This window comes from Petaurus breviceps, unplaced genomic scaffold (assembly GCF_028583685.1).
Source record: "Petaurus breviceps papuanus isolate PSGF00001 unplaced genomic scaffold, PetGlider_PUasm1.0 179, whole genome shotgun sequence".
In the NCBI taxonomy this organism is placed as follows: Eukaryota; Metazoa; Chordata; class Mammalia; order Diprotodontia; family Petauridae; genus Petaurus; species Petaurus breviceps.
In genome coordinates, this window is record NW_027185779.1 from 1,071,116 (window position 1) to 1,085,003 (window position 13,888).

General features: G+C 39.1%; 1 protein-coding gene and 1 long non-coding RNA gene across 4 annotated transcripts in view; one reads left to right on the plus strand and one right to left on the minus strand.

Annotated features, from left to right (window-relative positions):
• Nucleotides 1–13,888, plus strand: part of LOC138160090 (uncharacterized) — an 811,791-nt gene that overhangs the window by 107,272 nt on the left and 690,631 nt on the right. The gene's annotated exons all lie outside the window — the stretch shown is intronic.
• The window catches only part of CPQ (carboxypeptidase Q), a 545,251-nt gene continuing 538,110 nt past the window's right edge, over nucleotides 6,748–13,888 (minus strand). The window contains 1 exon segment of the mRNA XM_069086586.1: nucleotides 6,748–7,208. Coding sequence (XP_068942687.1) covers nucleotides 7,048–7,208 — 161 coding nt within the window. The 3' untranslated portion in view covers nucleotides 6,748–7,047.

Sequence of the window (13,888 nt, forward strand, 5' to 3'; positions counted from 1 at the left end):
TTCTCTCTCTCCCTCTTCCTCCCCACCCCCTTCCTCCCGCAACCACTTACAATGGCAAATGAAGCAATAACTGGTCCCTGGATGTGGCAAAAGTCAGAAGCAAAGGTAGTGGCAGGTAGTGCGACAGTTGCCTTAATATCTCCATCTGGGGCCATGTGGGCATGAAACTGCTCCTTTTGTTTCATGATTTTAGATGAATGAGTATTGTAAATGGGATGAATCAATGATATCTTTATGACTTTTTTTTTGAATGTATGTTAGACTAGATCTTTGTCAGTAGCCACAGCAGCCATGCCTGATGAAAAGACAGCCCTAAGCAGCAACTCCTTTGACCTAGCCAAGCAGTGAAGCAACCCAGTAACCATTTAGGCAGATAGTGAGTGGCAAAATGATATTGGAAGGGGGACATACTACCTGGGGGCTCACGAGCAATAACAGCGGGAAACCTTAAACTCTCACCATTACCCCTAAAATCCTCAGGAGGAAATCAAGAAGTCACACCAGGGAACTGATCTGCCATTATGAGTTGGAGTTGGAAGAATGAACCCCACTGCTCTGTGATATGATGAAACTGTTTTTTTTTGTGGGGCTTTTAAGCTAGTTCTCCTAGGTATAGAGTCAGGAAAGGCTAGGAGTATATACTGTTTTAGATACTAGCTTTGTGACCTCAGATAAATTATTTGTTTCTGACCCTCAGTTTCCTCACCTGCAAAATGGAAATAACATCTCTTGTATCTACCTGAGAGCATCAAATGATGCTGATTAACTGAGGTAATGTGTATGTAAAACATTTTGTGAACTATAAGGCACTATGTAAATGTCAGCCATTATTAGTACAATTCTCAAAGAGGAATTCCAAAAACATTTTGGGCAACACAGCATTGCTAGACCAAGTGTATAGCCTCCTGAACAGACAAGCTGGGAAAGAGATATGTAAAAGGATTGTACAATTGCTTAAAAAAAACATTCTCTGGTATCATTTTATACACAGCCCCATTATCCATTTATGGTTCTTCAAGGTCCATATCTTGGGAAATTTTACTCAAAAGGGTGACAGAGTGACACTTTCTAATCCCCCTTTTCCCCAAATCCCTAGCAGACTTCTTGAGCACGAGTGATCACCTTGCTACTTTAGTGATTGAAGGATATTATCAGTGCTTTCCTTCTACAAATTTCAGATATAGGGGAAGTCCATCTTTGGCCCCCAAATTCTTCTTTTTGTCTTTTTGTGTATTTCCTCTGTTCCTTTTTTGTCCTCTTTTCTCACTCTTTCCACCCACATCCTTCAAAGCATAGGGTTTTCATACTGTCCCTTACCTAGCTACATACCCCTGCAGTGACCCATACAGTTCAGTCCTCTCTGGGCTGTATTCCAAATTATCTCCCTTTCCTCCCACCCCATCACAAATCTCTTCTTAATGCCCAATGCTCAGCTCTGAAAAGAAAGTGCTCAGAGAAGAGCTGGACCTGGAGTTAGAAAAAAGTATTCAAATCCAACCTCAGACACTTACTAGTTGTGTGACCCTGGCCAATTCCCTTAACTTGTCTGCCTCAGTTTCCTCATCTGTAAAACAGGAATAAACACACGTATCTACTTCCCAGGATTGTTGTGAGGATCAAATGAGATAATACCTGCAAAAAGCACTTAGCACAGTGCCTGGAACATATTAGGCACTTAATAAATGTGTATTGATTGATTTTGTGAAAAGGCAGAGTACGGTAGAGATATTTTTAAAAAGTTCATTTTGGTTAAGGAGGATGGAGTGAGCAAAGGCATAGAGATGCCAAAGAGAAGGAAGACAGCATGGTGAGTAGTCCATCTTAGCTGGAATGTAGAGTGTGTAACAGGTAATAGTGTAAGATAAGATTGAAAAATAGGGAGATAAGGAGTTGTTGATTCTTTGGCTGACATTATGGAACTACTAGAAAGCTTTTGAACAGAAGAGGAAGGTGGTCTGAAGAATAGTTTGGCAACAGTGTGAAGGATAGATGTGGGGGGATGGGAGTCTGGAGGAGAAAGATCAACTGGAAAGTTATTATAATAATCTAGGTGACAGGTGATAAAGATAGGAAAGGAGATATAGTAGGTAAGTTAAAAAAAGGAGGAAATTAAGAAATATGGGATGTTGAATGCAGTCTTATAGCTACCGAAGTCTAAATGATTATTATTTAATTACGAATGAATATGATTTTTGTGAATAAAATAATTAATTTCATTAATTTAAATAGTTAAGTAAACTTAATTAAGCCTTTGTAGCTTAAAACTGCACTGACATTTGGAATGCCCCATATTTCAGATGCAGAATTGATAGTAATAAGCAAGCAATTGGATATGATTGTGTGAGGAAACAGGGAAAATTAAAATATGATTCTCAGAGGTATTTACATTTTAAAAGTAGTAATAGCTTAACCCAAAGGGACTGATGGCAAAATTTCAGACACTAGCAAGCAGATGAAGAATACAGTTTTGAGGTATTTGAGTTTCCCCTGGAGCCCCTCAAACCTCAGCTCTTCAAGTACATCTTATTCTAAGCCCAGTCACTAGAAAACCAATTGAAGCCAATCAGACCTCCTTATTCTTTAGGATAGACAGACATTACTTTTTTAAATTAAAAAACATTTTTTTAGTTTTCAATACAGGCATTTATAAGATTTTGAATTCCCAAAATTTTCCCCCTCCCTCCTTTCTCCCTTCCTCAAGAAATTATATTTCCATATTAGTCATGCTTTGAAAAAAGAATCAGAGCAAAAAGGAAAAAAACATGAGAAGAAAAAAACAACAACAACAAAAAGAAAAAAACAGTATGCTTCAATCTGCATTCAGACTCCATAGTTTTTCTCTGGATGTGGATAGCATTTTCCATCATGAGTCTTCTGGAATTATCTTAGATCCTTGCATTGCTGAGAAGAGCCAAGTCTAGCAAAGTTGGTCATGACACAATGTTACTGTTACTATGTACAGTGTTTTCCTGGTTCTACTCACTTCAGTCAGCATCAGTTCATGTAAGTCTTTCCAGGCTTTTCTGAAGTCTGCCTGCTCATCATTTCTTATAGCCTAATAGTATCTATAATAGGCGTATATATTTTGGCAGCTAGAGAAAGATCCAATATAAGGGCTAGAGTTATTGCTAAGGGTGGATGTACCTATGACCAATGACATATTATTAATAAGGTTTATTAACAATTATTAATTTTTATTAATTAATAAATTAATAATAATTATAAATTAACAATGACATATATTAACCAATGACATAGAGAAGGCATAACTAACTACTCAACTCATTTTATTTCTCTTTTGTCTTCCAAAGACAACAATCTTCAGATTGAGTAGAATAGCACAAGAATAGTCAACATGAGATTGAAACATAAGATAAAGATGACAAAGGCAAAAAAGTTCCGAACTGCCCTTGAGGAGTTTAAATCATGGAACCTAAGGTCATGAAAGCACTTAAAGGTGTGCTTGCTTAACCTTACCCTGTTTATAATCTTTGAAAAATGATGGAAAGTGTCTCAGGATTCAAGGGGGGCAGTGATGAATATTGTGACAATTTTCAAAGAAAATGGAAAAGGGTGAATTTTCAAATATGTAAGGAAATAAGTATTTATTGAGCCTCTACTATGTGCTAGTTGTGGCTCTTGAGTCATTTTTCAGTCATGTTGGACTCTTTAGGACCCGATTTAGGGCTTTCTTGGCAAAGATACTGGAGTAGTTTGACATTTCCTTCTCCTGCTCATTTTAGAAATGAGAAAGCCGAGACATATAGGGTTAAGTGACTTGACCAGGGTCACACAGCTAGTAAGTGTTTGGGGTTGGATAAGTCATCCTGATTCCTAGCCCAGTGCTCTATCCACTGTGCTACCTAGCTGCCCTACTATGTGTTAAGCACTTTACAAATTTTATCTCATTTGATTTTCACAATACCTCTGTGAGGTAGGTGCTATTATTATCTAGATGTTACAGTTGAGGAAGGTGAGAGTCAAACAGAGATCAAGTGAATTGCCCAGGGTCATACAGTTGGTAAGTGTGTGGGACTTGAATTCAGAACTTCATAACTCCAGGTCTAGTGCATTATCTACTGTATCATTTAGCTGCCTCTACAAAGGAAAACAATTATTAGCAACTAGCATGGGTTATCAAGATTTGGTGCCATCTTTTATCAGAGGTCCTACCTGGCAACATCCAGTTATTGGCTCTTTCTGACCCACTTAAAATGATTTTACATTTATGTTGTATATAGACTTGGTATTTTCTACTTTGTGTCCATGTTGTAGCCCTTAGGAGAATCAAAGCCACTGGAGGCCAAACACTTTTATGTTTGCCTTTTAATCCCCTGCACATAGTAAGAGCTTAATAAAAGTTTGTTGAATTGAATTGAATTGAGTACCCTTTGGTGAATGGGTTCTTAGACTAGTGACTCAGAGACTTGCTGTAGGAATAGTATGCATGGACTTCAGAAAAATATCTGAAAATGTCTTCCACTTCATCATTGTGGACAAAACAGTGTGGCAAGCTAGAAGAAAGTAAGTATGTGGATCTGGAACTGTGCTATGGTGCAAGGGAGTCTCAAAGAAAAGTGTTTGCCCCCAGAGATAAAGCTTAACAAGCTTTATTGCTGCTCACAAGGGGAGGAGAGCAACTGCTAACAGAGACAATCTCAGTGGGTGACTTCCATGTCTGTAATAGTGGTAGAGTGATAGTGGTAGAGTGATAGTGGTAGAGTGAAGAAGGCTGTGGTGGTCTGGAGCTGGGAGAAAAAGGATAGAAGTGTCCATGCTCCAGTCAAAGGCCTAAAGTGCATATAAATTTATATATAGTTGACATAAAGAGCCAGTAACATACCACTGGGAAACTGTCCTTTTATTTATAGGACTAGTAAAGTGAAAATATTCTTTAAATTACCTAATAAGGTAGGAGGAATGAGGAGCAGGGAAGTAGGAGTAAGGAATAATGAAGTAAGGAATTTCACCCTAATGGTACCATCTGAGAAGGATGCTGAAAAGGTTACCACTCATTTTCTGGGCTTGTTAACCTTTGCATACTTGCATCCTGGGGTCGGGAGCCATACAAATCAGACTGGTTTTCACCAGTCCCCACATCCAAATGTTTCCCTCTAGTTCTATGTCTTCTGGCAAGCCAGGGCAGGAGTTCGGCTCATCCTTCTGCTAATGCTCATCTTCTCCAAGAAGTGCTAGGGTTGTTGCCAGGGCTTCTTCCTAAAGTGTAGTGGGCACTGATTAAAGATGGCACCAAGGTAGCCAGCCATTCCCAGAAAGTTAAGTCTCAGGATTGCTTTTCAGGCACCTACCATCAGGTAAAGAAACACAAAGCAGAAGAGGCAACCTGAGGCTCAGGCTGAGCCGCTGCTCTGGCTGTCCCAGGGGACAGTCACCTTGGGACCTGGGCTGGGAAAAGGCAGCAGCCCCCTTTCCCACTCTGCCAGGGAGAGGTTCAAATAATCCTCACGTGATCAGAAGGCAGAAAAAGAGAGAGTGAGAGGAAGTCGCTCCTTTTTAGGTCTACCAAGTCAGTAGCTTTTTCTAGTCAGTGGTCAATAAAGGGATTGCTTGGTCATCCAAAAGGTCAGACGCTTCAATGATGAGCCATGCATGGCTCAAAAGTTGTCAGGGGAGCTTTGCATATGTTCCATGGGATGAAACCCCTTCTCTCTATACAATTAATTTCTGGGGTGAGGGTGAGCAGCTGTGCCTTCAAGATAAGCTCCTTGTAGAGTTGGACATGAAGCACAGGGAGGGAGGATTATATTCCAGGCATTGGAGAGAGTCTCTCCAGAGTCACAGAATCACAAGTACAAGGAAAAGTACACAGGGCAGTTTGTTTGGAACATAGAGTGCATGAAGGAGATTAGTGTGCAATTAGCCTGAGAATGGATTGTGAAGGACTTTAAAAGCCAAATAAAGGAGAGTCTGTAATTGACGCTAGAAGCAAGAGTTTTTTGAGGAAGGGAGGATCAAGGTCAAACCCAAACTGGAGGAATATCTCTTTGGCAGCTGTGTGGTGGGATTAGCCTTGTTCTGTTTGGTTTAAAATAGCAGAATTAGGAACAATGAGGTAAACCTTGAGGGAGGCAGATTGAGGATTCCTATCAGGGAAGGGAATAAGCATTTATTAAGCCCCTACTATGTACTTTAGGAATATTATCTCATTTGATCCTGGAGACAACCTCACAGTTAAAGGGAGCCCAAAGAAGAATGGATGTCTCCAGAGGTAGGAAGTTCCCTGTCCCATGGAAGTGGTTAAGTAAAAGCTGGATGAGCACCTATTGGGGAGATTGAAGAGAAGACTTTTGTTCAGGACTAAGTTGCATTGGATGCCCTCTGAGATTCCTTAAAATTCTGGATGTTCTGTAATTCTGGGACTCTTCTGTGGGGCTCACTGTGAGTAGGGAGTTCCTTGTGCTTATAACCCCAGTGCCTAGCACAGTGCCTGCTACATAATAGATATTTAATAACAGTTTGCTAATTAACTGATTGATTTGTTGCTAGACTGAGATTCTCAGGAGCGATTTCAGACAGTGAACTCCAGTTTTAACTTCTTAGAAGTCAGGTGGGAAGAGTTGCCTATCACTTGATCAGATTTTATTTTTTCAAGGTGAGCATGTCTTGAATGTGTTCTTGCAATTACAGCATATCTGATAGCATCAGAATTGTGCAGTGCCCTCCCTCTTTCCCCATTTACTCCTAAAACACAAAACACAATCTCCTTGAACAAACACACAATGCATATTATTCTTGCAAATGGAACAGATTTATTCAAGTATTTACTCTCATCAAGGAAACAATTTTCTTTATAACTGTAAGAAAATGCTACACTTGAAAACAACAATAAAACATTGGCTATAAAAGATTTTAGTCTCAATACTAAAATGGGAGAATTAGGAAAGAGTTGAGAAACATTCCGCCAGAAGGTAAAAATGTGCTTTGAAGATAAGGAACAAAAACCAAATCAACCTAGAAAAGAGGCCTCTTGTCCCTGTAGAATACTGGATTCTCAAAAGAGAGTTGTCTTCTTCCTTGTTCTTTTGATTACCTGGGCAACATCTCCTCTAGGTCAGCAATGACATAGGACACAACAGCCCAAACAGCGGCCGAGTAATTCATCTGCATGGGATCTAGCACTGTCATGGTATCTCCGTGGGAATGATGGAAAAAGAAATACCGCATTTGGTCATCTAGTAGATTGGCACCTAGGGAGAATATGAAAGGAATTCTTAGTAGAATCTGAATACATCTGCATGAAGACACTGGTAAAATTCTCTTCTTTGCACATGGGAGAGAGAATCATCAAAGTCTTCTTCTAGACATGGATAGAAGAGAGACTTCCTATACCTCACTGCTAGTTTGCGTTACCCTTCCCATTACAACTCTCGCCTAGATCAAGGGTTCTTAATTTTTGTGTGCATCATGGACCCCTCTGGCAATCTGGTGAAACCTATGGACTCCTTCCAGGGGGTTGGACTAGATGACTTCTTGGTTTCCTTCCTGTTTCAGATCTATGATCTGAATGGATGTCACAGGAGTTACTCTCTACCCCAGTCCTGACTCATTTGTCCTTCTGGGCCTGGAATATACCTAGAGGGTGGCTGTAGGAAGAGGTATAAACCCTCATTACCTCTTTACCCATGGCTGGATATACTGTTTGGGATTAGGAAGGCAAACCATGAAGTAGCCTATACCCCCTAGTGGTCCCTCCTCACCATCCCCCCTCCTTTCCCTCCTCTGCAGTTGGGGGCACTGTCAAGAATCTATTCCTCATTAACAAGCCCTTTCCTTTCATTCATTCAAGTTCAGCTCAGAGTTCAATTATGGTCTTACACACACTGCAAACCAATGAGGCAAGCAGCATAAAAAAAATTACTCAGCCACAAAACAATGGAAATTAACTGTTCAGGTGCTTATCTGCAGGGGCAGAGAACAGTGTACAGTTACCCCTTCCACATTGTGGGGTTCAGGGGCGTAGTGCCCCCACGATCTGGAAAATCCACATAAAATTTTTTGGTCCTCAATATAAGAGAATATATGGTATTAAAAGATAAAAATATTTTGATATTGTACAATGCCATTCATATATTTTATGCATTTCTGAGCTTCTATACTTTTTCTGTGTCTTCTGCTGGCATGTCATCTGCAGCTTTTGCAAAAGTCCCCCCAAATTCCCATTTAATTTCTTATGTCGCTATGTGATATATCGACATCCCAATGGGGAAAATCACAATGTAGAAAGGATTACTATACATTAAGCTGACACTACCTATCTGACTCCTCACTTAGGTTTAGAAGGCATTTTCTTGCTTTATTTCTGAACCTGTAACTAGTGGTTTTAGTTCAGTAGCTTGGAAAGGCAGGAATCAAATGCCACCCATCACCTACAGAATGATACTGTAAAAAGGCTGCTGGGTATGGGATCAATAGACCTGGGTCAGTAAGTCAAATCAACAATCATTTATTAAGTGCTTACTATGTGCTAAGTGCACAAAGACAGGTAAAAACAGTCTCTGCCTTCAAGAAGCTTATATTCTGATGGGGGAGACTACAACCAAGTAACTGTGTACATGCAAGACAGGTACAGTGCAAAGAGAAGGCAATCTCAGAAGGAAGGCAACTTTAGTCTCATCTCTGGCATGCGGTACCTATGTGACCTTGAGTACGTTCCTTAGCCACTGTGACCCTTAGGCTCTTCATCTCTAAGATGGAGAAAATAGTGTCTCTGCCCACTCATGGGGCTATTGTGAGGATCAGTTGAATAAGAGTGCTTTATAAGTTCCAAGCTGCATTTATTAGGTACCTACATACTATGTGAAAATGTAGGAGACAGTTTGGTATAGTGAATAGAGTACCAGCCTTGTTGGGTAGATCTGGTTTTAAGTCCCACCATTAGACACACACGGGCAGTGTGACCCTGAATATCCCACATTCTGATTTTAAGAGGCCTTGGCAATTTAAGGCTATAAATTGCAGGGCAGGAGCTAATTTCTAAAAGTATGAGTTCCATACACTATCAAACTCACAAGACCCAATCCAAGTCACCTTCCTAACCTCTCCCTAACCCTCTCTGAAGTGCAAGAATTATGCTAGAAACTAGAGATATACCAATATCACCAAAACAGTCCCTGTCCTCAAGGGACTTACATTTTACTGGAACAGAAATTGCAAGATGTTCTATAAATATATGGCAAAATCTCTGAGGGAAAGGGCTTTCACTTTTTTTGTTCCTATCTCTTAGCTTAGTGACTTATTGATTGATTAATTACTTCTCCTCCTCTTCCTTCCCCAATTGAAAACACATTAAGTAACTATGCTATACTAGATATTATGCTAGGTAGAGATACCAATGGAACACACAGTTCTTTCTCTTACTTATTATGAACAACAACAATAATATTGGAATGGAAAATAGTTCAAGGTTAACAAACATCCAGAAACTTGTGAAGCTATAGGGGTGGAGGTCACTGGCCAATGAGAGGGAAGGAATTACTAGAGAAGAGTATTATGGGGAAGGACTAGACAATGGGGTGGGGGAGGGCTCAATCATTTGAGTACTGAGACCATATTAACCAATCTCCCTGCCTTCTATAATTTTAACTTCAGTTTCTAATAAACAATCAAAACTAAAGTGAATCTGGTTCTAACAAAAGTGGAATTTCTAACAAATGCCTTTCTTCAAAGTCATATGCTGAGAAAGAGTAATCATGCTTTTTGACAGAAAGACAGTTTCCACGTTGAAAAAGAAGGCCCTTAAAAACAAAATGGTGTAGGGTACTCTGTAAATCTGACCATATCACATTTCTTACAAATTACTGACAAAGTCCAGAGGTGAGAGGAATCCATAGAAAGAAGGGCGTACAGTCCCCTTCTAGAGAATGAGTATTTCTATATGTATTTCATCTCTTCAGTGTCATCTACTGTCCCCAAATCCCCCAGCTATCACTCATTTCTCCAGCTTCTCAAATTTGTATATCTCTTGTGCTGACTTTTGCCTTGCCCTTATGCTTATCATAATAGCAAGTTGTATACATTTCTTATCCCTCCATTATACTGTAAGCTCTGCAAGGGGAAAGGACTATTGTTATTTTCCTTTTTTTTTTTTATCTCTAGCACATTGCATATTGCCTTACAAACAGTATCTCTTTAATTAATGATTGCAGAATTTAACAGAACTCAGAACTTTCAGTTCTCAACATTCTTCTGGAAAGGTCATGTTAATCAACTGTCCTATAGTCGCACATATCATCTTTGGGACTTTTTAGACCAAAATATCCAACCCTAGCAATCACTCCCCTATATACTTTTATGTTGTGTCCTCTTATTAGAATGAAAGCTTTTGTACTTGGATCCCCAGAGCTTAGTATAGAACCTGTCACACGGTAAGCACTTAAATGCTCATTCATTCATTCATTCATCCATTCATTCATTTCCTTTATCTCCCAGAATGAGAGACTGACCTCCCATTGTGTAGCAATCTCATGACTTCCTAGACATGTGGATTATAAAAATATGCGTACCTTTTCAATTCTTCTGGGATGTTAGAAACTGCTTATAAAACTAAACGGCCAAACAAAGAAAAAAAAAAAGCATGGCATCAGATCTCACTGGCCAAAGCCCTAATCGCCGCAACTGAGACTAAACTAAGATTAACTCCCTTAAAATGTTTTTCTCTAAAATTTTAAGAAGACATTTCATCCTCACTGCTTACTGTTCCCAAAGACTAGTAGAGAGGAAGGGACAATATTTCAATTTCTTAGAGCATCTGAGATTGCAGAGGAAGGGGTTAGAGGTAATGTCAGGTACCCCAGGGTATACAAATCATAACACATTTTGACAGGGAGGTGAACTCTAAGCAGAGAACCATGAAATGTGTTTCAGAAACAGCAACATGGACAGAACGATTCTGATGTGAAGGCCTCCTCTTCCAGCAATAACTTCTAGTATCTCTATCAGAGTGTGCTTTTCCATCATGATCTTTGTATCTTGAGTATGTTTTATTTCTAGGTTTATTCTGAGGCTGCAGATGGCTCATTTCCTTTAGCGTTTGAAGCACAGGGGCAGAGGGATGGATACTGTTTGATGTGGGGGTGGGGGAAATCGGGGGGGAGTGGGCTGCTCTGTACATCACAGGACACATGATCATTATTTTATAAATGCTAAGCAATAAGGACACCAGATCATAAATATGTCAGTACTTTACCATTTCAAGGAACCTTTGATTTCAGTGGTAGAGGGATTCCTCTTCCAATGATGCAGATTACAATCTTTCTACATTTTCTAAATTTGTTATTTTTTTGTAGTCAGAGAGATTCATCACCTGGTGGCCATACTTCTGATGGCAAACCTCTCTGAACTTAGATAAGCTGGTCCCCATATGACAGGCATACAATCATTAGCCAGCAGGGCAAGCAGCACAGATGGCCCTCAAATCAACTTAGTAATTCATGATATGAAAAGAATACAAGATGTAGGAAAAATAAATCCAGCTGAATGAAGGGAAATTAGTCACTATAGAGGCTACAGATGTATGAATACATGTGTGAAATTTTTTGTTCCCCCTGTGTCTCAGTGCCCTGGGACTGAGCCTAGTCTCTCTGCCATGGTTTAGGTTTCCCACACTTTTTAGCTTGGCAGGAGTTGTCAAAGCTTATATTTTGCTGGCCTAACTTTTGAAAACTTCAGATTATTTTCATATCATGATGAAGCACTGGAGTAGAACTCTAGGGGAAGCTGTAGATATAGATAGATAAGTAAATATATCTATATATCCACATATATATGTCTATCTATCTATCTATCTATCTATCTATCTATCTATCTATCTATATCTATCTGTCTAGGTAGACAGATATCTATCCATCCATCTATCTATCCATCCATCCATCCATCCATCCATCATCTATCTATCTATCTATCTATCTATCTATCTATCTATCTATCTATCTATCTATCATCTATCTATCTAGGCAGACAGACAACTTTGTAGATAGAGAAAAAGACAAACAGAACATTTGTTAAATATTTACTTGTGACAGGTATTGTTTAAGAGCTGGGGATAAAAACCAATAAAACAATATGTTTTCTAATAGAGGAAAACAACACATAAAGAAGGTGGGAGAGGGAGGACAACTGGTGGAAGTCGTCTATATTTTCATAGAAAAAATATTATGAATAATTACAAATAACAAAGTTGTTATAATAGAAAGGAAGAGTTCAGCCATGAAGTCTATTATGTATGAGAATTCCTGGACCTTAGGTTTTGGATTTTTTTTTTCAATCAATCAACATTCATTAAAAGCCTACTATTGCCAGTTGTGGTGGATACAAAGTAAAAAATGAAACAGGGTTTGCCAGCATGGAGCTTATATTCTGTCAGGGGAGACAACATGTACTTAAATATATATAACGTAAAATTTTGGGGAAGGGTGGGAGGGCACCCGAGGTTGAAGGGAAGGTGGAAATCAGGAGAGGAGCCATCTAAATCTTCGTAAGAAGTCAAAACACAACACACACGCGCATGCACGTGCACACACACACACATGGTCTTCCCCTGGCCCTTTTCATCAGAGGCAACAAACATTTTCTGGCAGTATAACTGATAACTTTAATTTATGTGATATAAAAAAAATACAATGTCCACTGCTATTGTTTCTGCTCACAAGAGATTCCAGTGACAAATTATGGCAAAGGTACTAGGTTCCAAATTAATTCCAAATATTTGCAAATGTCTGAAAAGATCAATGAGTCAATGAGGTATCGCAGAAAGAGCTGAGGGTTAGGAAGGAGAGCTGGATTCCATTCTTGCCTTTGACATTAATTTCTTGCATGACCTTGAGCAAACTGCTTGTCCTCTTCAGGCCTCAGTTCCTTGCTCTGTAAAATGTTAGGTTTTCAACCTCTAAAATGGAGGTTAGACTACATGAAGTCCAAGGTCCCTTCTACCTGCAAAATTATATGAATCTCTCTCAATAGCTCAAACCCTCTTGATGTAATTAACTTATTTCAGTGTAAGCAAACAGTGATTAATTTTATAGATGTTTTCTGAAAAGATATTTGAAAGCTTTTGAAAGTTAAAAATACAAGCCCGCTATTTTGGTGCACGCATTAACTTCTGAAAAGACAGCATTAAGATGCACTTACAGCTGTGGAAAATCCATTTCTCTTTTCTAAACAGATCTTTATCAGTCTGGGGACATAATTTAATTGCATGGAATGTATAACAGACATTCTCCTAATCATAATAATTATGGGCTTATAGAACAGTGTTATGTCCTTAATTTAGTCCTCTAAAGAAAACTTACTCTCCCTAGAATTCATAAAATGCTAAAAATACATTTAAAATGTAATTAAAAATTACTGTGTCTTTCAGCAACTTTATCGAGTGAGAAAACTTTGTTGCCAAAACAATTAGCAAATCAATTGATGGAATTTGCAGATGTTTAATTTCCCTTTTCAAGGGAGGCACTTTTATGATGCCTGTGCTCTGTCTCATGAAGGCTGAGACTTAGAATCAACTAATTAATAGCTTCCCAACCAAGAGCCCCCCACCTGAGAAAACAATTTGCACATGGCATTTCTGAACTCACACCAGGAGACCAGTGTCCATGTAAGAGAAGAAAAAAAAACATGGATCACAACTGCCCAAGAAAAGAATTATGATTTGTTGCTAAAATAATGTTTGAAATTAATGCATGATATAGCATCCTGGCACACTGGATTTGGAGTCAGGGGACCTAGGTTCACAATTCACATCTGTTACTTACACATTGTATATGGCAGTACCCCTCCCTTGGGCAAGTCACAACCTCTTTGGGCTTTAGATGTTGCACCTCTGCTGTGCTATTCAAAAGATGGCAGATGTTACCTTCAGATTCAATGGGTA